General features: G+C 35.4%; 1 protein-coding gene and 1 pseudogene across 1 annotated transcript; both read right to left on the bottom strand.

Moving 5' to 3' along the window:
* Positions 1–565: 565 nt before the first annotated feature.
* On the bottom strand, positions 566–2,254 carry LOC114163568 (annotated as a pseudogene).
* Positions 2,255–10,225: 7,971 nt separating this feature from the next.
* Positions 10,226–12,114, bottom strand: LOC114163567. Its single transcript, XM_028047872.1, has 4 exons — positions 11,883–12,114; positions 10,667–11,830; positions 10,401–10,504; positions 10,226–10,285 (listed from the first exon to the last, which is right to left on the bottom strand). Exons 1-4 carry the CDS (start codon positions 12,112–12,114, stop codon positions 10,226–10,228), a joined length of 1,560 nt encoding a protein of 519 aa, XP_027903673.1.
* Positions 12,115–27,823: the final 15,709 nt, after the last annotated feature.

The raw sequence follows: 27,823 nt of genomic DNA, 5'->3' as shown, positions 1-27,823 counted from the left end.
CTCTAGGGTCTAGAACTTTTAAAGTTCTCTTCATTCTCAATTTTTTTTTCAGCCATTCAGATTTTTTACTTTATGACTTTCTTTGTATTTCCAATTTTTGGCTTTTCTATTGAAATGCTTTTTTTCACTTAATTGAGTCCATGTAATAGCCCTGCAATTCCTGACATGTTGATGATCCTTATTCAGGGATATATTGGGAAACACATTATTATTTTTTGGCTCAAAAAGGGTACAATGGAAACATATTTTTAAATCATTTTTTGGATAAGAAAAAGATGGCCACACATCATTTTAAATCTTGATTGCCCCATTCTCTTCAAAGAGCTAACTCAGTGACAAAAACAAATGGCATCAAACACATATCACTGTTTATTTTTGTTTGCATGTATAACTCTTTTTCTTCTCCCTCTCTCTCTCTCTTTTTGCTTTTTCTTTTTTTTTTTTAACTCAGAACAGCTTTTTTAGTCAAACAGGGCTATCAAAAATGTGCCCCAGCATACTGTTTATATTCTCTTTTCCTTTGGCAAATCCTTTATCTTAGGAAAATCTTCTTGAATTGGGGTATTCAAACAACATGAGTGTAAAATGCTTCAAAATAGGAAGTATTTGATCCGCTACCCTCAACGCCACAAAACATAGACGAACCAAAAGCTCCTTCATGAATTTCTTTTAATATCAACCCTGCTTCTCTTGCATCGACGCATCTGAGAAGTACCATATCATGATTTCTTTTATACAAGACATCCCCATTTATAATAAAACTTGAAGCTAACCTTCTCAAGGTTCTTTTATCATTCTCAGAAGCTGTTTCAGGATATTCTCGTGTCTTAAGATAGCACTTTATATCAAAATACTAAGGCTTACCATCTGATTCTTCTTCCACTAAATAACAGTATGTTGGTTGTTCATAACTCCTCATCTTGATCATCGGCATCCCCTCATCTTGACTAATTTCAAACATTGACGACAAGGTGGTCAAAGCATCAACTAATTGGTTATCCTCTCGTGGAATGTGATGGAACTTAATGGAATCAAAATGCTTCATCAATCCTCTAATGTATGATTGATAAGGGATTAACTTTTGGTCTCTAGTCCCCCATTCCCCTTTTAACTGATGAACCACTAATGCCGAGTCACTATACACCTCCAACACCTTCACCTTCGACTCGATAGCTGCCAAAATACCCATAACGCATGCTTCATATTCTGCAACATTGTTGGTACAACTAAAGCACAATCTTGCTGTCATCGGAATGTAATGATTCTCTGGTGAGATGAGCACTGCCCTTATTCCATGTCCAAGTGCATTAGATGCTCCATCAAATAGTAATATCCAAGCCTTTCCATCATGGCTACCCTCCTTTTCACCAAATAGGGCAAGAATGTCCTCATCTGGGAATTCAGGTTGCATAGACTAATAATCTTCAATGGGCTGTTGAGCCAGATATTCTGCTAAAGCGCTTCCCTTAACGGCTTTTTGAGTCACATAGACTATATCATATTCTGATAACAACATTTGCCATCGAGCCAATCTACTAGTGAGAGCATGCTTTTCGAAAATATACCTAATTGGGTCCATCTTAGATATTAGCCAAGTAGTGTGACTCAACATATATTAACGTAAACGATGTGCTGCCCATGTTAATGCACAACAAGTTCGTTCCAACATAGAATATCATTGTTCACAACCTATAAACCTTTTGCTCAAACAATAAGTGGCATGCTCTTTCTTCCCTGTCTCATCATGCTGCCCTAAAACACAACCCATTGATTCATCCAACACAGTTAAATATAAAATGAGGGGCCTCCCCGATACCCGCGGATGTAGTACGAGAGGATCCTGCAAATACTGTTTGATTCTATCGAAGGCTGCCTTACAATCTTCATTCCATTCCACAACTTGATTCTTACGCAACAATCTAAATATTGGCTCACATGTGGAGGTTAATTGGGAGATGAATCTAGCAATGTAGTTCAGTCTGCCTAAAAACCCTCGCACTTCTTTTTCAGTATTAGGAGTTGACATTTCCATTATTGCTCGCACTTTATCTGGGTCAACCTCAATACCTTTTTCACTGACAATAAAACCCAACATTTTTCCTGATTTTACACCAAAGGTGCATTTAGCTAGATCCAATCTGAGTTTAAACTTCCTTAACCTCTCAAACAATTTTCTCAAATTAACAATGTGATCATCTTCTGATTCAAATTTAGCAATCATATCATCCACGTAAACCTCAATTTGTCTATGCATCATATCATGAAAAGAGTCATCATCGCTCTTTGATAAGTTGCCCCAACACTTTTAAGTCCAAATGGCATTACTTTGTAACAAAATGTTCCCCAAAGCGTAATAAATGTGGTTTTCTCCATATCTTTCGGTGCCATCTTAATCTGATTATACCCGGAGAATCCATCCATAAAAGAGAACAATGAAAATCTAGCAGTGTTATCCACCAAGATGTCAATATGTGGCAATGGGAAATTATCCTTATGGCTAGCTCGATTCAAATCCCTATAATCAACACACATTCGAACTTTACCATCCTTTTTTGGCACATGGACAATGTTAGCCACCCATTGAGGATATTTTGCTACCGCCAAAAACCTTGCATTGAATTGCTTCTTCACTTCTTCTTTAATCTTTAGTGACATTTCAGGTTTCATTCGTCTTAACTTTTGTTTAACCGGGGGACATTCTTCTTTAAGTGGAAGTTTATGTTGCACTATATCAATATCCAACCCAGGCATATCATGGTATGACCAAGCAAACACATCTCTGAACTCTTTCAACAAATCGTATAATTTTCCTCGTACCTCCTTACTCATGATGTTACCAATTTTAACCTCTTTTCTCTCATCTTCATCCCCTAGATTAAGTATTTCAATGATCTCTTGATAAGGTTTTATTTCTCGGTCTTCTTGTTTCACTAACCTTAACAACTAAGAAGAAGGTTCCCAATCGTCTTCATGATCATCATCCATATTATCGATAAGGTGCTCAAAATTAGGAATATTGACATCATTATTTTCAAAACATTCATTGTCATATCTGCATTATTTGGATTTGTAAAAGAAAATAAATAGACAAACAAAGTATGTAGTGAAAGCAAACATAACTGAACATCACATTAACTAAAAACGAAAAGATAGAACCAGTTCATAAAGACATCCTAGAATGTTTTGGAGAAAAACAAAATAAAAAACAACAAGTATTACATTTGATTGAACTTAAACACCACAGGTAAATTCACGGTCTTCCAATTATCGATCTGTATGTTGGGAGGACAGGGTTGCACCAAACTAGAACTTCCTTCCCCAGATTCATCTTCAACAACTGCAACTTGACTAACATTGATCCATCCAGCACTACGAAAGCTCTTCTTCAAGTCACAAATAGAGATCTTTCCTACCCTCGGCTTACGACCCTGCAAGCGAGCTAAGCTTCGTTCTTTCTTTTCCTCCATTAGTCTTCTTTTGTCCTCCTTAGTAGGCTTGTACCCCAGGCCGTATCTATTCTTGTTCTTAACAATTTTCAGTGGAAATATTGGTCCCTGTCCGACTTTGCCTAGGCCTTTTCCATATTCATAACCTTCTCTCAACATAACCCTTGCCATCATCAAAGAGGCACATGACAAATATGGCATAATCTGTAATGGTTCAACATATGTATTCCCCACAATTTCTAGAGCTTGAAAAGTCGTCTCAAGAGCTTCCTATGTTTTTTCAATATATCGAGCAGATGACAGACCACTCACCAGATGATGAAGGCGTGATTCGGGACCATCAAGGGATTAGGAAACAGATGATGGAATCATGCCTAGGATCTTCAAAGAGATCTCAAATTAGCTTCAGATTGTAGAATAGGAATTCTTTTATATATTTTTTTTTGTAATGTTTTTGTTTGGGCTTTTTCGGACCTTCAGTTATGTTGGGCCTTTTTGTGTTTCGGCCCATAGTATATAAGCCCTTGTGAGACACATTTGTATTCAGATTTGAGTTTTATGAAAATTTGAGTTTTCTCTCAAGTCTCGAGGTTCTCCTCAGAACCACCGATCCTTATCTTTGAATCTCCGATTCAAAGTGGCGGATCTTCCTCACTTATCTTGGAATCTCCTCCAAGTGGCGTGATTTCCTTCCGTTCCGCAAAAACCCCCAATCGACGTCCTCCATTTTTCCCCTTTTCATTTTAGGGTTCATACCCATTTTCGTTCTAGATGAATTCCTCCCTAAATCCGAGACGATCCTTCATCATATGGTAATCAGAGCTCGGGTTGGTGTCTCTCCTTCATGGTTCGTTTCAGATTTGTGTTTTTCCTTCCGAAGTGCATCTTTGTGTTTTCCTTCCGAAGCAATTGTCGTGCGTCTCACTTCATGTTGGTAGTTCTTTGTCTCGTAAGTCCTTGCACCCGATTTCGAATGCGTAATCAAGATTCGCGTTTTTTTTTGAGCTGCTCGAACTAATATATTCTCCGTTGGCGACTTTGCGCATATTGGCCACAATCTATTCTTGTTTGATTATGCGATGTGTGGTTGTTCTAGGTTTCTCCATTAAATACGAGAGCCAAACGTCTTGTTAGATTCCTTCAGTTGGTGTTGTTTGAGTTGGGCCTGATTATCTTAGACATCTAATTCACGCTTACAAAGTATATGTGAAATTGTCTCAGTGGCAATTTGGAATCTTGGTGTGGATTCATGTTAAGTTGGTGAAGTAAAATTTTGAGTGGCACGTGGTGTTATGATTCTGCAACAACATATACACAGCTGGAGCGGTAAATGATGTTGGTTCGGTGAATGCTACATGTTATTGGTGATTCCGAAGTGAAGTGAAGTGATAAAAGCCTGTGGAATCTTCAACCCAAGGGGTGCCAAACGGTGCAAAGTAGGAGCCAATTAAGCACACTGCTGTAACATCTATTATCTTCTGCTGACTTCATCAAGCAACAACAACCAATTTTGTTTCTGGTAGCTTGAAGTTTGAGTGATTGCAGCGTGAATCATGGTGCAGTCACAGCAAATCATTTTGGTTCATTCAGTGCAGCAGAATTGAGTTTGGTGCTTGAAGCTTGGTTTCATTCCTCTCGGTGCAGGAGCTTAGTGCAACAGATTACTTTCATCACCGAATCTTTGTCTTTAATTCCACGTGGTAGAGCGAATGGCAACAAGCGATGTAGTAAATTTTTCTTGAATTAAGGGGAGGATTTGAAGCATTTTTACGCAGCAACCAGTTTTGCCTGAAGTGGTGACAGCCAGCTTGAAGAATTGTGAGTTGGTGGCTCCTCTTTAGTGCAACTTGGTGAACTGATTTGGAGCAGTGGCAATAACCAAGTACGTGTCCTCACCACAAGGCCTCTCTAGTATACTCGGTGTAATTGAATTTGGACAAGCAAACTAATTTACGTGGCAGCCTTGAGAAGTTTGAAGTAGTTGTGTGGCAGTAACCAAAGTCGTGTTCCTTCATTAGTCTTCTTCCATCTTTGTCAGCAGCTTTGTGGTTGGCTCCTTATTCCATTCGCAGTAGAATTGGCAGTGGTGCTACAGTAGGCTGTCGGTGCTGCAGTAGGCTGTCGGTGACAACAGCTCATGGTTTAACCTTGGTTCGGTGCACACAATCTGAAATTGTGAAACTTGCAGTGATGTAATCTAAAGTAGTGCAGCAGTTTGGTTCCCCTTTGGTACGGTTTTCCTAAGCAGTTGCTGGCTTATATGAATTTGGTACGTGTCTAAGTTCTAATGCTGCAACCGTGAAGAGGACTTGGCAATTGGAAGAGCTGAAATTTCATTGTCAGGCTTGAGGTGGACTTATGGTGCAGTGGTGGCATCCTTGGCTCGTTCGTGGTACATAGAGATGCCAAGTGGTGGAGTGGTCTTGTTCTCTTGCAGATTGAAGACGATTCTAGCAGTGGTAGCAGCTGGCTGGATTGGACCTATAATTGGCAATAACATACATTTATTTCAAGTGGTAGTGTGCAAAATTTTGGGCGCTGCAGTATACAATCACACTTCTTAAGTTCAGTGGACAGCAAGATATTGATCCATGCATGGCAGTTAAAGAAGTTCACCACGACAGCAGCTCTTCTTGGCTTTCGGTGGACATCTTTAAGGCTCATTCGGTGCCAGCCATATATGCTTTTGGTCCAGTCGGTGCAGCAGATTGCAAGAGGTGTTAAGCAAAGTCAGCAAGGCTTCATTAGCTACAGCATTTTATTTCTTTGCTTTTGGAATTCTTGGTGCAGTTTGGACTCTTGCAGCTACACTTCATATCAGATTGTGGCTGGTTTCACGTGAATCAGGATTTTTGGTTTAGGCAACCCCATTCTTTGCAGTTAAAATTCTGGGTGCAGAACATGGAGTCTGGAATGATTTCCGCAACATGTTCTAGCCAATCCTAGAGAACAGCTTGTGGTTGTCCTAAGCGGTGCAGTTGTGGTTGGCTTCTTGCCACATTCAGCGCAGAATTGGCAGTGGTGTTATAGCTGGCTGTTCCATTCGGAGGCAACCTTACTAGGCATTTTGGTGCAGCAAGTCATCTTGGCCCATGCCACTTAGGTGTTTCTGGTGTAGGTTGGATCAAAGAGCGTGGTGGAGAATTGAAATTGTGGTGCAGGAAAATAGGACAGCGTGACTCCCCTACTTAATTCGTGTCTCCCTCGCTTAATCCATGTTGTACTCGCTTAAGCGATGCCAGCCACAAACTGCAGTGTTTGACAACAACGTGCTAGGTGAATTTTTGGTCTGTTTCATTGGCTGAACAGTGCAATTTTGCTGTTGCGTTTTGGGATGTGTTTTGGGTGGTTTGGATAGCAAGCGTGCTTGTTTTTGTTGATGTTTTGCAAGTGTCTCACTTTGTTTTGGGCATGAATGGAGTTGATTCTTGGGCTGTTTTGTTATGATTGATATACCTGGTGCACGTTATGCTTCTTTCTAGGTCATAGTCCTTGTTACCATAAATCATTTTCCTTAAATTCCTTGCTTTAATTGAGTCTCATGTCCATAATTTCTCTTTGAGTTTGATTTTTCCTTAGTTTCTTGTGTTGTGGGACAATGTACCTTGAGCTAAATTGTTGGAAGTATTGCTTGTGGGAGTTTGAATTATTCATCATAATTTAGCTTGAGTATTTTGTTTCACATTTCCAGTAGTAATTCTAAATACTTTGTTTAGATTACTCTTGTCTTTTAGAGTGCTTTTCTCATTGTCAGGGTCTTAGTTTGTCACATATTCACTCTCTTTGGTTTAACGCTTTCTTGCTTTTGGTGCTTTTTAGTTTGTCTTTAAATTTCCATGGTTTTGTCTTTAAGTCATCCTTTCCTTGGCCTCCTGAGTTGAGCTTAGATTTGCTACATCTTTCACCTTGATGTTGATTTCTTGATAGGTTGATTGGAGGTTCTTTGAAGAACTGAACAGGAACTTGAGAGTGAGTGAATACACTTAAAGAGTGAAACACGAGTGAAATTGAGTGTAAACACGTAAGGAGTGGTGAGACCCATTTGATAATTTTATCCACATTATTTGTGCTAACCACTTACTGTGTTTTGTGCTAGTTCTTGTTTCCTCTCTTTCATTGCAGGAATTAGCAATTTTGAGCACTCCACAATGTTCCATACACGTTCGACCTTGATAGAGGATATCAACTTCATTGTGTCCAGAATCATCAGACTGAATAACAAACTTGGGAAACTCAGAAGGGAGCACAAACATGATAGAGGATCATTGCCAAGTGACAAAACAAATGCTATTAGGTGCACAAAGTGTGAAGGTTATGGACACGAAAATTATCAATGTCCTAATTGGGACGCCAAGTACATGACTCTTCAAGAACTCCAAGATTACATTGTATATTTGAAAAAGGTGAAGAGGAGTGTTAGGCAAAAGCTCGAAGTCAGACGAGAGCAAGAAGCAAAAAGGGAGTGGGAAAAGGCAAGACAAGAGAGAGAGTTAAAAGAGGAAAAAGTGCTAGAGATGATAGAAGAAGAACAAAGAGAGAAACACAAGAATGAGTCTCTCCTCACACACTTGAAATTCATGGTTGAGATGAAATCCTTAGAGGGGGATGATAATGCGTTAAATTGTGGTTCCCATTCACACCATGATCTTGCATTTTCATTGGGAACACTTCCTAACCTCTCTCTTTTTGTCTTAATGCCTAGGGAAGACTTATACATTAAGGAGCAATGGCATAAGCAATGGGGTGAGGAAAAGATGATGGAAAAGGCAGCAACAACATGGGCCAAACATGAACCTGACTTTAATCATCTGATTGTGTGTTTGGCCTCTCATGAAAATCCTGAAGGATTTCAGGGACACTCTTTTTCTATTCTGATTATTGTGGGTTGTTATCCTTTTTGTTTCACAATGAATAGTATACTTGTGGTTAAACTCTTTGACGTGTTCTGCAGGTTTATCTTTGATCCTGGAGGACAATCTCTAAGCACCTTGATAATAACAGATTGGCCTCTCCCATGATCCCAATCTCATCTTTTCTAGATAACATTTTATTTCTGTTTTTAGACTATTCTGGTTTTGCGTACTTCTCAGCACTTATGTTTGTGTGTTTGTTTGTAGGTAATGAAGCGCTAAAATTCGAGGTCGAATTTTCTCCAACACGGAGGCAATGATGAAGGCGTGGTTCGGGACCATCAAGGGATTAGGAAACAGATGATGGAATCATGCCTAGGATCTTCAAAGAGATCTCAAATTAGCTTCAGATTGTAGAATAGGAACTCTTTTATATATTTTTTTTTGTAATGTTTTTGTTTGGGCTTTTTCGGACCTTCAGTTATGTTGGGCCTTTTTGTGTTTCGGCCCATAGTATATAAGCCCTTGTGAGACACATTTGTATTCAAATTTGAGTTTTATGAAAATTTGAGTTTTCTCTCAAGTCTCGAGGTTCTCCTCAGAACCACCGATCCTTATCTTTGAATCTCCGATTCAAAGTGGCAGATCTTCCTCACTTATCTTGGAATCTCCTCCAAGTGGCGTGATTTCCTTCCGTTCCGCAAAAACCCCCAATCGACGTCCTCCATTTTTCCCCCCATTTTAGGGTTCATACCCATTTTCGTTCTAGATGAATTCCTCCCCAAATCCGAGACGATCCTTCATCACCAGAAAATCTTCCTCTCCTGAAACTGTTACCATCTTATCCCCCATTACATACTTCAACTTTTGATGTAAAGTGGAAGGCACCACCCTTGTAGAATGAATCCAAGGTCTACCAAGTAAACAACTATACGCCGGTAAGATGTCCATTACTTGAAAATTTATTTGAAATACACATGGACCAACTTGAACTGGCAACTTTACTTCTCCAATCACCTCTCTTTTGCTACCATCAAAAGCTCTCACAATCATAGTACTTGGCTTCATAGGGAATTTATCACGTGAAAACTTCTCCAGCGTCACCTTAGGCATCACATTTAGGGAAGAACCATTATCAATCAACACACGAGCTATAACATGGTCGAGACATTTAACAGATACATGAAGAGCTTTATTGTGTCCTCTTCCTTCAACTTGTATCTCATCATCCAAAAAAGTAAGGAAATCATTAATGGTAATATTATTAACAATCCCTTCAAATTTATCCAACGAAATATTTTGTTCAACATGAGCCCCACTCAGTATTTTCATTAGCAACTTTTGGTGAGTTGTCTAATGCATGAGCAATTCCAAAATCGAAATACGAGCTGGCATACGATTCAACTGCTCTACCACCTTGTATTCGCTTTGTTGTATGAATTTCAAAAATCCATAGGCCTCTTCATCTGATATTTCTTTTTGTTTATCCTTTCTGCATTCTTCCTCATCTTGTATCGTCTTTTCTTTTAATATCTCTTTTGCTTTTGCAATTCCATCATTTACTTTACTTCTATGGCATCCTTCCTTCCTTAGATCTGGTGGTGTAAAGAAACGACCACTCCTTGTTATCCCACCAAGACTTGATATATTTTCAACAATTGGACCTTCATGCACATAAGTGTTTTCAACATGTTGTCCCTCACCTAATTCATGTATTCCATACTTCCATGGAACAACTCTATCACTTTCATAAGGAAAAGAGGAAGGTGTTTTTATCACCATGGGTTGTCTTCCTTATTCCATGAAAGAAGGTGCAGGTCTAGTGAAATGAATCACTAAAGGTTCTAGTGTGGTTAAATTGGACTGTTCACCAGTTTGTGCCAATACCTTCTTATCTTATTTCCATGAAAAACTTGCAGGAAATGCTTATTAACTAGCTTTTGCAACTCCAGCTTGAACTCCACACAATCTTAATAGAATGTTCGGCACCTGGATGGAATGCACATGCATTACTTAGATCATATTCACCTTTAACTAGCTCTCTCTCCAATAGTGCTTCAAGGATGAATTTCATAGAACTCCAAATTTGACTCACTTTTCTTACCAAACTTTGCTCCCTTACCTCAATAGCATTTGTTGAAGTCTTCTCATGCCCCGACAAAGGGTTATTTTCAATACTAGGTTTATCTTCTTTGAATGTCAACCACCCTAAATCAATTAAAGATTGTACCTTATATTTGAGAGGAAAACACCTTTCTGTCGAATGCCCCTTTGCCCCTCCATGGTAGTCACATGTAGCATATGGATCATAACTCTTGGGAAAAGGAGGTTGTTATGGTTTCATTGGGCAAATTGCAACAAAAGATTTACGAAGACGCATCGATAACAACTCTATGTATGTCATAAGAATGGGAGTAAAATGAATAAACTTCCTCTCCCTTCTTGTATTGGTATTTTGACCAGGGTTCTCACTATCACTAGCAGCTGCTTTCTGAGGTTGCAACTGATTGTTTGAAACAGGCTGTATTAGGTAATTAACAGGTGTACGGTTATCCCATGCGGATGCGGCATGAACTTCAACTTCTTTTTTCTTACTTTGATTAAAACTTGGTTTTTTGGTATTTGCAGCCACGAGCGGGGCATATGCAATTTTACCATTTTTTATCTCGGTCTGAATCCTTTCACCGATGATGATGATGTCTGCAAAATTAGAAGATATATTCCAATTCCCAATCATATGCTCATAAAATGGCGGTTGTAGTGTATTCACAAACATTGTAACCATCTCCTTATCATATAGTGGTGGCTCAACCTGGGCAGATATCTCTCTCCAACATTGGGCATACTCTTTGAAAGTTTCATTTTTCTTCATTGTCATATTTTGGAATTGTATTCTATCTAGTGTTGTATTCATATTAAATTTATATTGCTTTATGAAAGCATCAGCTAGATCCACCCAAGAATGAATATGAGTCAGCTCAAGATGCATATACCAATTCAGCGCTGCCCCAGCTAGGCTATCTTGGAAAAAGTGGATAAATAATTTATCATCATGGGTATGGCCAGCCATGTTTCGACAGTACATTGTTATATGGCTTTTTGGACACGTAGTCCGCCTATATTTCTCAAACTCAAGCACTTTGAACTTAGGGGGTATCACCACGTCAGGGACCAAAGATAAGCCTACAACATCACCAAATCCATAACTTTTATTCCTTTCAATTGCCCGTAGTCTTTCCTCCAATATCTCTAACTTTTCCTTGTTATTCTCATTCGATGAAATCACTTGAGCTAGTGTCTTTTCTTGTAAACCCACACCTACAGTCGAAACATGTGGTGGAATCGATACATTAGGATCTGTATAGGTTGTGATTCCAACCACACTTTCCCCTGGGCGTACATGGTTCCTAAAATCAGCCATCCCGGTTGACACTTGGAATTGCTCATTAGGTGATGAAACAGGTATGCTTGTATTACCACCAGAAAATGGATTCTTAACTTGCTCTACATACTCTGCCATTGGAGGTGTGTAACCTAGGGGTAAGCCATAAGGTGGAAAAGCTTGAGATGATGTCCCTTGACTCACTTGATGATGTGGTGGGTAAATCGGAGGTCCACGAAGGTCCACTTGATACATGAGGATGAAATCTTGGAGGGTATGAAGTACCACCGTCAACTGCTGAACTTTCTCCTGAACTCTTCATAGTCCTCAATGCCTCCAAGATCTGACCCATTTGATCCTTTATTTGGCTGATTTCACCCTTCACTTGGCTAATTTCTTCCTTAACTTCCTCATGTGCATTTTCCCAATCCTCCATTGTTTTGAAATTTGCCCGAGTTCTATAAGGGTGTCTCGGAAATTTTGTCGTATTCACTTACTGTCACTCTTCTATTTAATTCAAATGAAATGAGAAGGAAAAAGGAAAAGAAAAAGACAAATGCAAATGCAAACATTCTAGCTAGAAACTATAAAGTTGTGCAAATAACATTGCAAGTAATAATGGAAATTAACACAGAATAAAGTAGTCGATTCATCAGAAAATCCACAATGTTCAAAAGTTCATAACAATACGAAAAAGAAAGAAAGCATAAACATCAACTTCGAGCTCTAGCCACTATATTCTTCATTTCCCCTACAAGCTCTCTGCAATAACTGAGGAAATCTTCAATTGCTTTTGGTGGATTGAATATAGGCATTGCAATCTCAACATCAGTTAACATCTTGGATATATCTTCAATTGCTCCATTAGCTATAGCTACCAACTTTGAAAAACATCCTCTCTAATACTCCGAAGTTCCTTTTAACTCACCACATTCAGTTATCAATCTCTGATTTTCCTCCTCCGACTATGCCCAGTACCAACTCTCCTCAACCACTTTTGCTTCATAAGCTAATACTGTCTCTCAAACTCTTTGTTCCTATACTGTATGTCATTTTCTAACTCTGCTTTATACCAACGCTCTTCTTCTAGCTTTGCCTCATAAGCTGCTGTCATTTTTTCTGTCTGTTGCTCCATCTCCTTAATCCTAACTTGTGCATTTCGCAGCTTGTTTAATGCCTCCCTTTTGTCTCTTGCCAATTCTTCATATAATGCAATTTTCTCACATTCAGACAATGCCACCTCTTTCTTCTCTTTGCCTCTCAAAGCTAGCTCTTTGTTAGCTGCCTCGAGATCTTGTTGTACTCTAATGTGATGGTTTCTTTCCTCTCTCTGCTTCTTTATTAATACATTACAAGTTCTGATCCTGGCTTCATTGTCATGTTTGAGATCTATATATTCATGGTGAGCTTTCTAAAGATCATTAACAAGCTTAACATTTTTCTGCTTCATCTTTTCTATTTCTTCTTTAAGGGTTTTGACTTCCTCACTTTCCACATCTTGTTGTTCTGGCATGAAGGCAACTGGTTTGAACGGTAGCTTCACCACTTTAACCTTATCCATTACCCATTGTTGATAAGATGTCTTCTCCTTTACTACCCATGGCCTAGAGTCTTTTTCTGCACGCACCACACTGCCCCAAGCACTTCTAATTCGTCGGAGTAAATCATTAGAAGTCCCTTCTTCATAGCAATTCCACACTACAACTAAAGATTCTGGATTTGGTGCACCTCGTATAGGATATCCAAATTGTCTTTGTGCTAATATCGGATTATAATTAACACAATATTTGGTTCCTATAAGAGGTACATTTGGGTACTCCCCACAATGTATGATATGTGATCTTTGCTGCCAGGATACCTCTCGTTTGATCATTCCATTATGTAACTTAGCAAACAACACGCCCATTCTTGTGCTCCTTTAGCTGCTGGCTTGTAATTTGGACTAATATGAGAAGTAAACCATTTATATAATACTGGCAAGCACATGACAACTTCTTCTTCTTAAATTCATAACGCATGTTCAAATTTCCATAAACATTAGCTAAGATTGTTGTGACTGGATTTTCTGCATTGATTTTATATGTTATGCAAACATTAATGGCTGAGAGATCAACAAAGTTATCGATGCTTGGGAAAATCATAATGCCATAAAGAATGAGTGCCAGTACATCCATGAAAGTTTCCCCCCATGTCTTTATCAACCAATTGACGTAGATGCCCCTCTAGAAACCCTTGAGGAATGCCTTTGACGGTTCCTTTTGTAATCATTTTTCCTTCTAACTCTACAGGGTGTATTTTCAAAATTCCTGCTAGTGTTGAAACAGATGTATTTTGCGTTGTATGCTTGTAAGGAATCTTTCCTTCTAATGTAGATCTAGAATATCCCCAAATTCCTCTACTGTCGGCACTAATTGAAAATCCTTGAAGGTGAAGCATTGGAGCGGCGGATCATAGTATTGGACCAAAGTAGTAACAGTTGGAACCTGAGTATCAATCTCTAGAAGATTCAGTAAATTCCCATACTTCCTTCAAAAATTGTTCCTCTGGATAGTCTTCATCTTCCCCACCAACTCTCGAAGATAAGTCAAGTTTCCTTCATTTGCTCTAATTGACTACTTTTTTAGTGACTCTGAACCAGAATGCTCTCCAACTCCAGATTCCCTATTAATTTCCGTTTCTTCTCCAAGAAAATGACACAGCTTTATGATTTTCTACCTAGAATGAATACAATGAAAACGTACAAAAAAAAAAGAAAAAAATTATAGACTACATGATGCTATGAATAATTTACATAACTTATTACAACCCAAAGGAAAAACACAAAAGAAACAAATACAAATAAAAATAAAAGACAAAATAAATAAAATAAAATAAAATAAACAGAAAAAGGAATTATAGGAATACACATCTCCCTTTCGTGCCTTATAAGGTTTAAGCGCGTCATAAGATTAAGGTAGGTATATGTGCTCACCAGGATAGTCTCCTATTTCCTAAGGATAAAAGGTCACTAGAGCTATAGCCCACTTCACGACATTTCTCACAACAGTTGGTAAACAACACGATGTAAGAGTATCAATTGAAGCAAACAGACTCTAGCTGGGGTTCTCACAATGACCACTTGGGAAGTACATCCACTGTGGCACTACTACACAATCCCCTTCTAATTCTAAGCTACTCAGACCCAGGTATAGGGCCTCGCTCATGTCATGTACAAAATATAAGGTGAGTGTGTGAAGGGAGAAAAAAATGCAAACCTAGACCCCCACCTGCAAAAGAGATCCATACAAAAACATATTTTCTACCCTAAGGTTCAATATCCACAATATATCATACACCAACAGGAATATATAATATACATAAATCGAGAAGGGAAAAACAAAAATCTAAATTTAACACATCGCTTTCGCATATTCGATTAAATAGGCTTGACTCTCTAGTGTCCCCAGTGGAGTCGCCATCTATAGTAACCTAAATCATGACGGGACGACGAACTAAAAATAAATTCATTTAGAAAAAGAGATTTAGAAGTCACCACCATTTATTCAGGAAAACTATGGAAAACCATAAAAATAAAATAAAATTTGCGAAAACCAAAGTTAGGGTCCGGGAGTCGGTTACGCGTAGGGAAGGTATTAGCACCCTACAGCGCCCGCCCAAAGGCGGTACCTTTAATTAAATTTGCAAAAGAGATGTGTTTATTTTAAATATTATTTTTCCCATAAGAAAATATTGAACAAATTATTATTTTTATTAAAAAGGACCCGACAAGGCTTAACTTAGTCCTACGTATTCTCATAAAAAAAATGAGAAATCAGGGCTACGTAGTTCTTTATAAAACTGTTTGATTAAATGATTTAATTTTTGAAAAATGTCATTTGACATATTTGAAAAAGAGTGTCATGCGACGCGAGCGGGCGATTAGACACCAAACACATTTTTTATAACTTATTTGTTAAAAAACAAGATTGTCGTGTGACGCGAGCAGTCAATTAGACACCAAACACGTTTTTATAACTTATTTATTGAATGTCATGTGACGTGAGTGGTCGATTAGACACTAAAAGAGAAAGAAAAATAATAATAATAATAATAATAATAATATTAATTATATTATTCTTATTTTTATCAATTTTTGAAAGTTATTTAATTTTTATTTCAATTAAAAATATTTTTATCATTTTTGAAAATGACGTGATTGAAATGTCAAATTTACTTAAAAAACACGGAAATGTGGTACTTAAAGAGAAACGCGGGGTGCATAAAGTAAATGTGGGGTGCATTAAAGTAAAACGCGAGGTGCATAAAGTAAAGTAAACACATTATATCTAAGAAGAAAATAAAGGAGTGGGGTGTGTGCTAAGTGAAAACGCGGGTACGTAAAGTAAACTAAAACTTAATGTAAGCGGGGTGGGGTTATTACATTGGGGAGTGCATGAAGCAAATAAATAAACAAAATCCAATATTAAAAGTAGGAGTGCATAAACTGAAATATGGAGGTGCGTGAAGAAAAAACCTTAAATCTTCTAACCTTAATAAAAACATAGGTGGTGCATGAATGAATTATGGTGGTGCACGTAGCAAAAACTTAAACTTGCTAACCTTAATAAAAACATAGGTGGTGCGTGAATGAACTGTGGTGGTGCATGAAGCAAAAACTTAAACCTGCTAACCTTAAAAAAAGAAGAGGGGGTGGTGCGTGAATGAACTGTGGTGGTGTACAAAGCAAAAACTTAAACAAACCCTAAAGCCATATAAAAACGCAACATCTCAACTCTTACTTCGTCTCCTACCTTCCCGCAAAACACCATTGCCGCCCCAACTTGAGACCTTGACCGTCGGCAGCGACGCGGCCAACATGGCGCTGGCCACGATCGCGCCACCACGAACAGTGGCGGCACCACCGTTCATCTCCACAAACCAAGATTGTTTCAACTATGACTCACCTTTCCCTTGCCGTGCACTGCGAACTACCTTTAATAAAGGATTCTAACACCAAGTATGGCTACCCCACGATTTCCAGAATAACAGTGCTCACTGTCGAGCCTCTATTTGTTTACAGTGAATCAAACCCTTTCTATTTCCTTTCTATTTCAGATTATTTAAACCCAACTCTCTTTTATTTTCAATTTTCTAGTTTTAATTCACTGATTAAAAATTTCAAGCAACATCAGATGTAGGGATTTCACGATTCATACCCTTTACCGGCATAACAAAAAATAGAATGGGCAGAACATCGTATCAAAAATTTGAAGATTGAAGATTTTGCGTACCTTGTTTAATGTCTAAGCTTTTTTGCTATCATGGTTCCCTTTGTACTTGATTCTGCATGTTGTTTATATTCCTTGTTGCACTGTTGTTTCTATCACTGCTCCATTCTTTTTTCTTCCCTGTTGCTTGTTCCGTGAACCAAAGTAGAAGAAGTTTTAGCTTCTGTTTCGTAAAAAGTAAAGTATTCCCCCAATAGTAAAGTTTTTTAACAATTTATTATTATTTTTTTCTTTTTTATGTAACACTTATTTTTGAATATATATATATATATATATATATATATATAATTTTATTTAACTTTATTATTTTATATATTTTTTATTATTATTATTGTTATTTTATATTTTTTATATTTTTTTATTTTTAAAACAACATTATTTGCCCAGACAAAATTGGGTGTTTACAGAATAGATCACCAAGTTAGGATGCAAACAACACTGAACTGTACACTTTCAATCGATGAAAAACAGAGTTAATCAATTGATTTTACTAAACAGATTTTGTTCTGGTATAATCAACCGATTGAAACAAGAAAATATCCAGAAATGCAAATTTATATTTAAACCAGGAACAATACACAATAATGATCAAGATAGGTTCCAAATGATTATGTAAACATGCTCAATGCTGCAAATGCTATGAAAACATGCAAGAACAAGAAAAAGATTATTAAAGCACAAGTTCTTTAAACTTTAAAATGAAAATGCAAGAGAGAAAGGTTAGAGAAGAAAGGACACCACGAGATTTTTATACTGGTTCACTCAAACCTGAGCTACATCCAGTTTGTTAAGGCAACCTTAGCTTGACTCTGCACTATTTCAAAAGTTTTACAAAGTATCCACCCTTACACTTCCAAAATATGCAAAAACACCATAAAGACTCTTGAATCACACAAGAATCACACCAGCAAAGCAAGAACCATCTTGTAGACCTGGAAAACCACTAGGCACACACACAAAGCTTGAGAAAGATCAAACCTCAGTGGTAGCACAACCCATCCTACCACAAACCACTTTCTCCAAGCTTCAAACCAAGCCAAAAGCTCCAAGAATTGATCCAAGATCAATCTTCAACAGTTGCAACACGTATGATCATGAAGGAGAGAGTTTCCACAAGTTTCCAAAACAAATTCGTGCTCTAAAATGATCAACTTACCTCTCTTTCGAAAATCATAGCTTTTATAGTCAAACTATTACGAAATTCAACAGGTTGATTTTCAAATCAATCGGTTGATTTCACTTGACTTAAGTGAAATCAGTCGATTAAAACTAAATCAATTGATTGAATTTGTTGCAGTTTAAGACTACTACAGTCAACCTTTTAACCTGTTGAAAAACCATTCAACAAACTAAAAGAGACATTTTAACCTATTGAAAAACCATTCAACAGATTAAAATACACACCTAAGACAAAAAAACATCTAATTAATGCTATAAGGTCTACAACATGAATTACAAACTTAAAGTACACTTTCTAAATGATGTAACTACATGGAGAGCACATGTTCCAGCCTTGATCACCATGGATATCATCAAATCTCCTTTCATTCATCAATGTAGGCTTCATTTCAATGGTAATGGCTTCAAGATAGTTCAAAAAATCTTCATTCAATCTTCATCAAATCTTCAAGAAACAAACCACCTTGGCTTCTCATGTTAACATCTTCAAGGATTTTTATCTTGCAAAATAAAACAAAGTAAAACCTTAATATCAATAAAAGAATTATTTAATAATACTTTAGAAATATGTAAAGATGAAATTATAGACATATTAATTAAAAAATTTAAATATTAATAATACAACTTATTTCATTTTGAGGGAACATTTGATCCACTAAATGATGGGCTTCCTAATAAATTAGTCATTTGGTGTTTCATCTCTATTTCGATATCTTGCTTCATTTGATCACGTTGCGTTTTCATCTCTAATAATTTCTTGATCTTTAATTAATTGTCGTTGAGATTGCAATTCATTATGAAGTTGAATGTTAGGTTCCTCTTGATTTTGAATAATGCTATTCAACTTTTTAACTCCTAACTCTAGATCACTTGCTCCTTTTGTGCATTTTCCACTTGATTTTGTACAATTGTCTCTCTATATTTTCTATGATTGATATAGTTCCAATACCTTAAAAATGATTTGGTGTTGTTCCTAATACAAATGAAAAATGTTTAACTAATGGTATAGGTGCTTTCGAAATCTCTTCCTCGTACACCTCACCCACATTTTTCAAATTATCCTGGACAATATAAAGAAACAATATTTAACATTTAAAATATTTTGTAATAGTAAAATAAAATTATTTTGAATATGATTATAACAAATAAAGAAACATTTGAAATATAAAGTAAACTCAGTGGCCATGGTAACACTAAAAATTTCAACATATGAACAAAATCATAAAATAAGTTGATGTCTCTAAATATTCCTGCATCTACATATTTCAACTTAAAATTTGTACCCAATTCAAATATATATCCTTAAATTTTAAACATCAACAAGAAAAAAAATAGGGTTAAATATATTTTTGGTCCCTCAAGTTTTAGTGAATTTTGGAATTAGTCCCTCTTCGAAACTTGATACCAATTTAGTCCTTCATCTTTAGAAATGTGTGGATTTAGTCCTTCTTATCAAATTTTGTTAAGTTTATTTGACATTGTAAATGCATTTTATGATAATATTTAAGTTAACATTGAAGCGAAATTGTGTCAATGGTGTAAACAATTCAAATACTATCATGAAATCCGCTTGAAACATCAAATAAACTTAATAAAAATTGATAATAAGGACTAAATCCACACATTTCTAAAGATGAAGGACTAAATTGGTATCAAGTTTCGAAGAGGGACTAATTCCAAAATTCATTAAAATTTGAGGGACCAAAAACATATTTAACACAAAAAAATATAACTTGTATTTGTTAAAATATAAGCTAGAGTATCACTACAACAAATTCAAAGATTAGCGAGGGAATAATCCCTAGCTAATCCCTTGCTAATTCCTCGCAAAATCATTCAGCGAGGGAATAACGAGGAAATACCGAGGATACTGAATCGTAGCTAAATTATAGGTAACTAAATCGCTAGGGAACTACTTCGTAGATAATCCTTGGCTAATCCCTAGCAAAATGCTTGTAGAAAATCTCTAGCTAATATTTAGCAAACTAGTTGTAGCAAATCCCTAGCTAATCTCTAGCAAAAAGGTTGTAGCTAGGGATTTGCTACATCTAGTTTGCTAAGGATTAGCTAGAGATTTGCTACAAGCACTTTGCTACGAATTAGCTAGGGATTAACTAAGGATTAGCTACGAAGTAGTTCCCTAGCGATTTAGCTACCTATAATTTAGCTACGATTCAGTATCCTCGCTATTTCCTCACTATTTCCTAACTGAATGATTTTGCAAGGAATTAGCAAGGGATTATTCCCTCGCTAATCTTTGAATTTGTTGTAGTGGATGTGCATGAAACATCCTTATTTCATAATGTCAACACTTATTCCAGGTCCCAAAGCTCCTAGAATTACATTGATATGTATTTACAACCTTTGATCGATGAATTGAAAGAACTTTGGGATAATGGTGTAGAGACATATGACAAATCAATGAAAGAAACATTTCAATTACATGCCTATATTTTGTGGACTACTAATGATTTTCCTGCATATGAAAATCTATCAAGGTGGAGTACTAAAGGAAAATTTGTTTGTCCTTGTTGTAAGAAGGATACATGGTCATTAAGTTTACCAAATGGAAAAAAAAATTGTTATATAGGAAGTGGTCAACTTTTTCCACTAGGTCATTATTGGAGAAATGGTGAAAAAAGCTTTTGATAACACTAGAGAAAGTCGTCCATCTGCTACACAATTATCTAGAGATGATATAATTAAACAATATCAACAATTTTAGCAGGTTAGTATTATTGTATTTTTCTTAAAATCATTATTTCAAACTACTATTATTTTTCTATTATATTATCAAATTTCTCTTACTTAAAAATAAAATCAAAGTAAAATATATTTTTTAAACAATAATTATTTAAATATTATTACTATTAGATAATTTTATTAAATGACATATTTTGAATATATAAACTAATATAATATGTAATATATTATCAATTTTTTCTTATTTTCGAGCTAACATGTAGAGCTTTTCCTGAAAACTACAAAAAATGGTATTTCCATGGTGAAGGATCAAGTGTAAGCGAACCTTTGGCTACTACAAGTGTAGATATGGTTGAAGATATTTTAGAATCTCGAAATCCAATGGAAGATATGTTGACTGATGCCTTTAGGTTTGTGGGGGCATGATGTTAATGATTTTGACGAGGCTATTGAAGATGATGATGTGCAAAATAATATGGTATGAATTTTGCTTCATCTAGTGGAACTTCTCCAAATTCAAATGACAAGTTTGTGAGGATAGAAAATGAGCTTGCAATTATGAAAATCCAAATGCAGCATTGCTTTCCTACATTGCTTCTAAAGAAGATATGTAAGACTCGCAGAATTTAATTAATTAAATAAATAATTAATTACTAAATGCAGGTAGTAGAAGCCTTTATGACATTAAATTTTGATTGGTATGATGTGAAAAATTACTAGCTTAGATAGTTGAGAGTTTTGATTATGTGAAAGGACTTGGGTTCGAGTCCTATGTGTGTTATTTAATAATTATTGTTTTAATAATATGTTTGAGCATGTTGAACGATGACATAATGATTGAATTGTATTAGTTAGCAAGAAACATAAATTGGCTTGATGGTTTAGCATGGATTTGGCATTGGCATGGTTGTGGGTTCAAGCCTTGGAGAACCCAAACTAAACTTTATTTTTGCTATTTTTGGTTTTGGCTTGAATTTGAAGGGTTAAAGGAAACCCTAGCGGACATGGCAGTCAAGGGTGGCTGAAAAACAGAATACATTAGGCCATTAAGTGGTAATTAACTTTTGATTAATGCCATTTTCGTTTTTGTGCAATTAAACCACATTAAGGTCACATTAAAAAGCTAATTAGGGGTAAGAGAAAGGGTTTTGTTGAGCTGCCATTGTGGTTAGAGCAGAGAGGACGAGATTGAGTGAGTATTGAGAGAATTGAGTGAGGCAAAGGGTGAGTGGGGAGAGAAAGACAAAGGAGGTCATTGGTTACCAAGGGAAGAGCTTGCAATTTTCAAGTTTGGCAAAGGAAACTAGGTTAGGGGAGTTTACGCGTTAATTTATATATATGAGCATGAACTGTATAATGATTAATGTGAATTGTATGCTTGTATCTCGTTCTGGTTACATTTTTCGAGTTTCTGGAAATTTTCCAAAAACCGCCTAGCGAGCTGTTCATAGCCGCCAGGCGGCACATGAGTTTTTCACCTATTTTGGGTTCCTAATGAGGAACCGCTGGCGGTAAGCTCTCGACCGCCAGGCGACACGTAACAAATTCACCCAGTTTCTAGGTTTTTGATGAACTGCCTGACGGTGATGAACACCCGCCAGGCGACGCAAACTATATTGGTTCGATTTTGGTATTTTCTGGGTTCTTGGTTGGTTCTGATCGGGGCAGAGGATATGATTAATGGTTTGGTAGTGATTGGAGGCTAAAATTTGCTAAACTATTTGTGATTTAAGTCTCGATTGGGTGGAAATGGTATGAACTTTATTTTAGGGTTGATCATTTGGGATTATTATGTTACGCACTTTGTTGATTGATAATTGTTGCTGGAAATAGGTATATTGTATATTTGATGAATGAACCGGAGTTATAAACACATGGGTGCTGCCATTGGGTCGAAAATGAAACTAAAATCAGTAGAGCTGGGGTTGCTTGGAATTCGTAGGTGGTGAAATTCTGGAAAGTTGTCTAGAAGTATAAGAACTGTCTGGCGGCACGGGGCTAGCTGTTAGGCGCTAGTGCAGTGGTAGTGAAGATGTGTTGCTGTGACAGCAAGCACCGGGATAGGATCTGTTATAATGGAATTTGGAACTGGGAGAATGGATTGGTGATATTTTGGGTAAGTACTGATATAACCCTCATGTATGAATCAACCTAGTGGGTTAAACATTTAATTGGATGGTAGCAGATATTGAGGATTGATTTAAATGAAGGTGGATAGAGTGTAAATTATGGATGGAGGGAAGTTATGTGAAGGAGGTCTAGGAAGGTGTTCTGTTCCCTGATAGTTTGAAATTTTGAGTAAAGGTTGGTAAAAACGTAAGAAGAGCGGATAGAAATTTAATACGCAGCTGAAATGAATGTGAGTGGGATTAGCCAAGAGGGGAGTGTGGTGAATTTTTGGTTAAGATATGGATGATGGGTCATGAGTCTTAGGTACCTATGAGTGAATAATAGAGCACTCGAGGTGGAAGATTAACACTGGATATGGTAAAGTAGAAATGGTGAACTATTGGTAGACCTAGGGGATGAACCAAAATGGGAATCAAGAACATGAGAAAATGAGTTAAATCACATGGATTTGAGATTAATTAATTGGGCAAAGTGCAGGGCTAGGATTATGCAAAGTTGAGATGTAGAAACCAGTGAGGGATAACTCCAAAACCAATAATTTTCGCTGTTATTGATATAGCGCCTGACAGCAGAGCTGAAGCCGCCAAGCGAACGCTATAAATCAGAGAGTCACTAGTACTTGTGCGCCTAGCGGTGAGGATCTTTCCGCCAGGCGGTACCTGCAGCGAGGATGAATCTGAGGCGTTGTGCGCTTGGCGGTACGTGTCAACCGCCAGACGGTCTGGAAACTAGCAGCGCCTAACGGCACATGTCCCCCGCCAGGCGATTTTGCTGCTGCAACATTGGTTTGTTGAAATTGTATGCGTGATCTGCAAGCCTTTTGGTGAAGCTTCAAAGGTGGGATTGCTGGTGTTCCTTGAGTTGTGGCTCGGGATAGGGGGTTAAAGCATGTGGTATTCCTTGAGTTGTGGCTCGGAATAGCATCTTTTGAGTTGTGGCTCGGGATGGCGGATGAACACGAGGAACTCTTGAGTTGTGGCTCGGGTTGGCGAGTGTTGTCGATGTAAGTGTGCTGGTTGTGGCCAGTACGGATGGGTCCAGATAGATTGCCCTCCTTAGTAGTTGACTGACGAGTTTGGTAGTCTTGGGACGTTGCGAACTAGATTCGTATTTGGAAACTCCACCTGGCGTTACAGTGTATGATCCGTAACATGGTTTTCCGCACGTGCTCTATCGGTTGTGGTCGATAGGTATGGCAGCAAGACACCTAGAGGTACTCACTAGAAGATGTAGAACCTGAATAACATGGTGGTGGCCATGTGATGTGATATCAAAGGATGGAAATTCCTTTGGAATGATTGTGTTGTTTATACTGATATGCCGCATATGTGTATATAATTTTTATATGCTTTATCTATTAAGTTCACCCTATCTGCTTGTGTTTGACGATAATCGTGTGCGCGGTACACGTGAGCAAATGATGCTGATGCAGGTGGTGCTGGTGAGACTTAGCCACAAAATCGAGGAAATTAATTCATTAATAAATGCGGATGGTGGAATTTGAAGTCATTAAATGTTAAATGGTGTGTGTGGAAAAGTACTAGCTCAAATGGTTGAGAGTACTTTAATTATGTGTGAGGACTTGGGAATACACCTAACACACTCCAATGCAACGTAATACAATGCAACGTAATACAAACAATGTCACATGTACAGTGCTCCATTACCAATTTAAACAGTGTCACAAAAAAGGACCAAATAAAACACGAATTGCAAAAATGAGAACTATTTTAAACATTCGGTCAAAATGAGGACCATTTTAAACATTCTGTCAAAATGAAGATCATCTGCAACAAACACTACGAAAATGGGTACGAAAAAGGTATTTAAGCCATATAATAATAATAATTATTATTATTATTATTATTTTTATTTTTATTTTAAATAATATTAGTGTTATTATTATCATATTAATATCAATCTTAGTGTTATTATTTGAATTGTAGTATTTAGATACACATTTTACTTTTATCTACTACGAATTATATATTAATTACTTGCATTTTTATTTGTTTTGTTATTGATTTATCTTTACATCTGAGTAATTAGTTGAATTAAAAAAAGTAGTTCCTAAAATTAGTAAAATAATAGAACTAAAGACTAACTTTTTTATTATCAATAATAATTTAAATTTAAAAAATAAAAATTAAGAGAATATAATTGTAAAAACAAAATAGAAGACCATGTACCTCTATATATGTAGTTGTGTATTATTATTATTATTTTTATTTTTATCAATCCGGGGTATTATTATTATAGTTAGACATCCATTTTATTGATATTTACTACATGATAATGTTCCAATTACTTATACTTTTTTATTTTTTTGTTGTTGTTGATTTATCATTACATCGGAGTAATTAATTCAAAAAAAATAATTACTATTATTATTATTATTATTATGAGTAAAGAAATAATTAGAAAAATTATTAACTATAATATACGAATATTAATACTTAAATTAGTAGTGAAATTATTAGTATTACTATTAGTATTATTACTATTATATTTTGTTATTATAAAAATTATTAACCTCAGTAAAATTATTGTTGTTGTTATTATTGTTATTATTATTATTATTAGTATTATTAACAATATTAACATATAATATATTAATATTATAATTATATATGATTGTTGTTATTATTAAATTTATTGGTAATATTAGTAGTAGTAAAAATATTAGTATAGTATTACTTTTAAACATTTATTTAATCAAAATTGATAATTTTTATTTTATTTAAATATTTCTATTACAATGACCATGAACTATAAATATTATTATTAAATTTATAAAACTATAATATCATATTTTTATGAGATAATTTTATATTATATTTAGGGTTAAATATGTTTTTGGTCACTCAAGTTTCAGTGAATTTTGGAATTAGTCTCTCATCAAAACTTTATACCAATTTAGTCCTTCATCTTTCAAAATGCGTGAATTTAGTCCTTTTAACCAAATTTTGTTAAGTTTATGTGACATTTCAAGTACATTTCATGATAGTATTTAAATTAACATTGAAGCAAAAATGTGTCAAACAGTGTAAATAATTTAAATACTATCATGAAATGCGCTTGAAACGTCATATAAACTTAACAAAATTTGGTTAAAAGGACTAAATTCATGCATTTTAAAAGATGAAGGACTAAATTTGTAAAAGATTTTGATGAGGGACTAATTCCAAATTTCGCTGAGACGTGAGGGACCAAAAACATATTTAACCCTTATATTTAAATATAAAAAAAGGTACGTATAGGTTATTATTAAAAAATGTATATTTTTTATTTCTTTTTTCTTAAAATTTTTTATTTAAAAATTAATTACACATTTTCTATAAATAACACATATAATATCAATTATATTATTTTAAAAAAAGATCGGTACATATGCACATGTCAGAAACTAGTGGTAATATGAAGAGAGAAACAGTTACCTCAAGAACACATATATCATGGAACACATCATTAAATTCTTGTAAGAGCAATCTCTCTTTTGCAACAATTCTCGCTAACTTTGCTATCAATTCAGAGGTTGTATCAGCCTGGTTACGAAGAAATTTCAACTTCAATTTCAATTTTAAATTTTCAATAGATAATATGAATAGTAGTTCAGTGTGTTACAAAACATACCAAAGGTGAAAAACCAAATAAAACTGACATAATGGAGTCTGTTAGATCAGATGCATAACGCTGAGCAATTGATGCCAATTGTATATCCACCTGAAAATACAAGATAACATCTCTAAAAACATGTCTTTTTATAGTCAAATAACATCTAAATGTCTTTAGTTGAACTTACCTTTGCCCCTTCCAATAGAGGAACTTTGCATATAATATAATGCAAACACTCTCTCAATGTGGTAATTGCACCTAGATGTTGTCTCTACATACATACCCACGTTTCCAACATCTTCATCTACCAACCCATAACATAGGAATGACCACAACTGAAATGTGTCTTAGTACAACAAGTGAATTGACCTTGAACCCTCTTATAAATTCAGGTCAAAAATTAGAAAAACAGAATGAGTTTCACATATATAACACAACAATATATAATATATTAACATATAATTTTATTATAATATCTTAAATACTATGTCGATAAGTTAATAACATAGTTTCATCATTTCTGCCATTAGTAGGTTCCTTCAGCATATTTTACTTTGTGAACAAAATGCATATTCAAACCATGTATTACGTTTGGAGTGGTAGTGTTAATGGTAGCCTACCTACGGACCTGCACGAAACAATAAAATATATTTATTACATAAATTTTTATTTATAAAAATATAATTAAAGTTAAATATAAATATTTTATTTTGTAAAATTTAATAATAATATTTTATCTTTTTATTGTAAAAGTTTATCTAAATTATTTATTTATTTTTTAATAAAATAAATTTTATCATATGATTATAAATATTTTTTAAACACTAATTATAAATAAATTATAGTTAATTTGAAAGTTCTATAAAGAATTAAAATATATAAAATTATACAAAAAAAAATCTCATATAATATTTGTTTGATAAAATATTTATGAGTTCATATTTGTGCATTAAATTGTAAAAGAACTATAAATTTTATACATTATAAAAATTATTTTTTTTAAATTTATCGATGTTTCAAAAAAATATTGACCTAATTGCATTACTAAATAATGTACAACTTTGTAAATCTTATAAATAATTAATGATTTCTTAAATATAACTATAGCATAAATACGTTCACATCAAATCTAATTTGTAATTTAGTTTCAAAAGATAGATATAAATGAAACAATTAATGAATAATATTTATTTTTATTTTGTAAAATAATTTTTTTTTATCTAAGTAAAAAAACTATTGAATAAAATTTTA

The sequence above is a fragment of the Vigna unguiculata genome, chromosome 9, assembly GCF_004118075.2.
Source record: "Vigna unguiculata cultivar IT97K-499-35 chromosome 9, ASM411807v1, whole genome shotgun sequence".
NCBI lineage: Eukaryota > Viridiplantae > Streptophyta > Magnoliopsida > Fabales > Fabaceae > Vigna > Vigna unguiculata.
The sequence above is the reverse complement of the archived record's forward strand: the minus strand, read 5'-3'. Positions and strand labels throughout refer to the sequence as shown.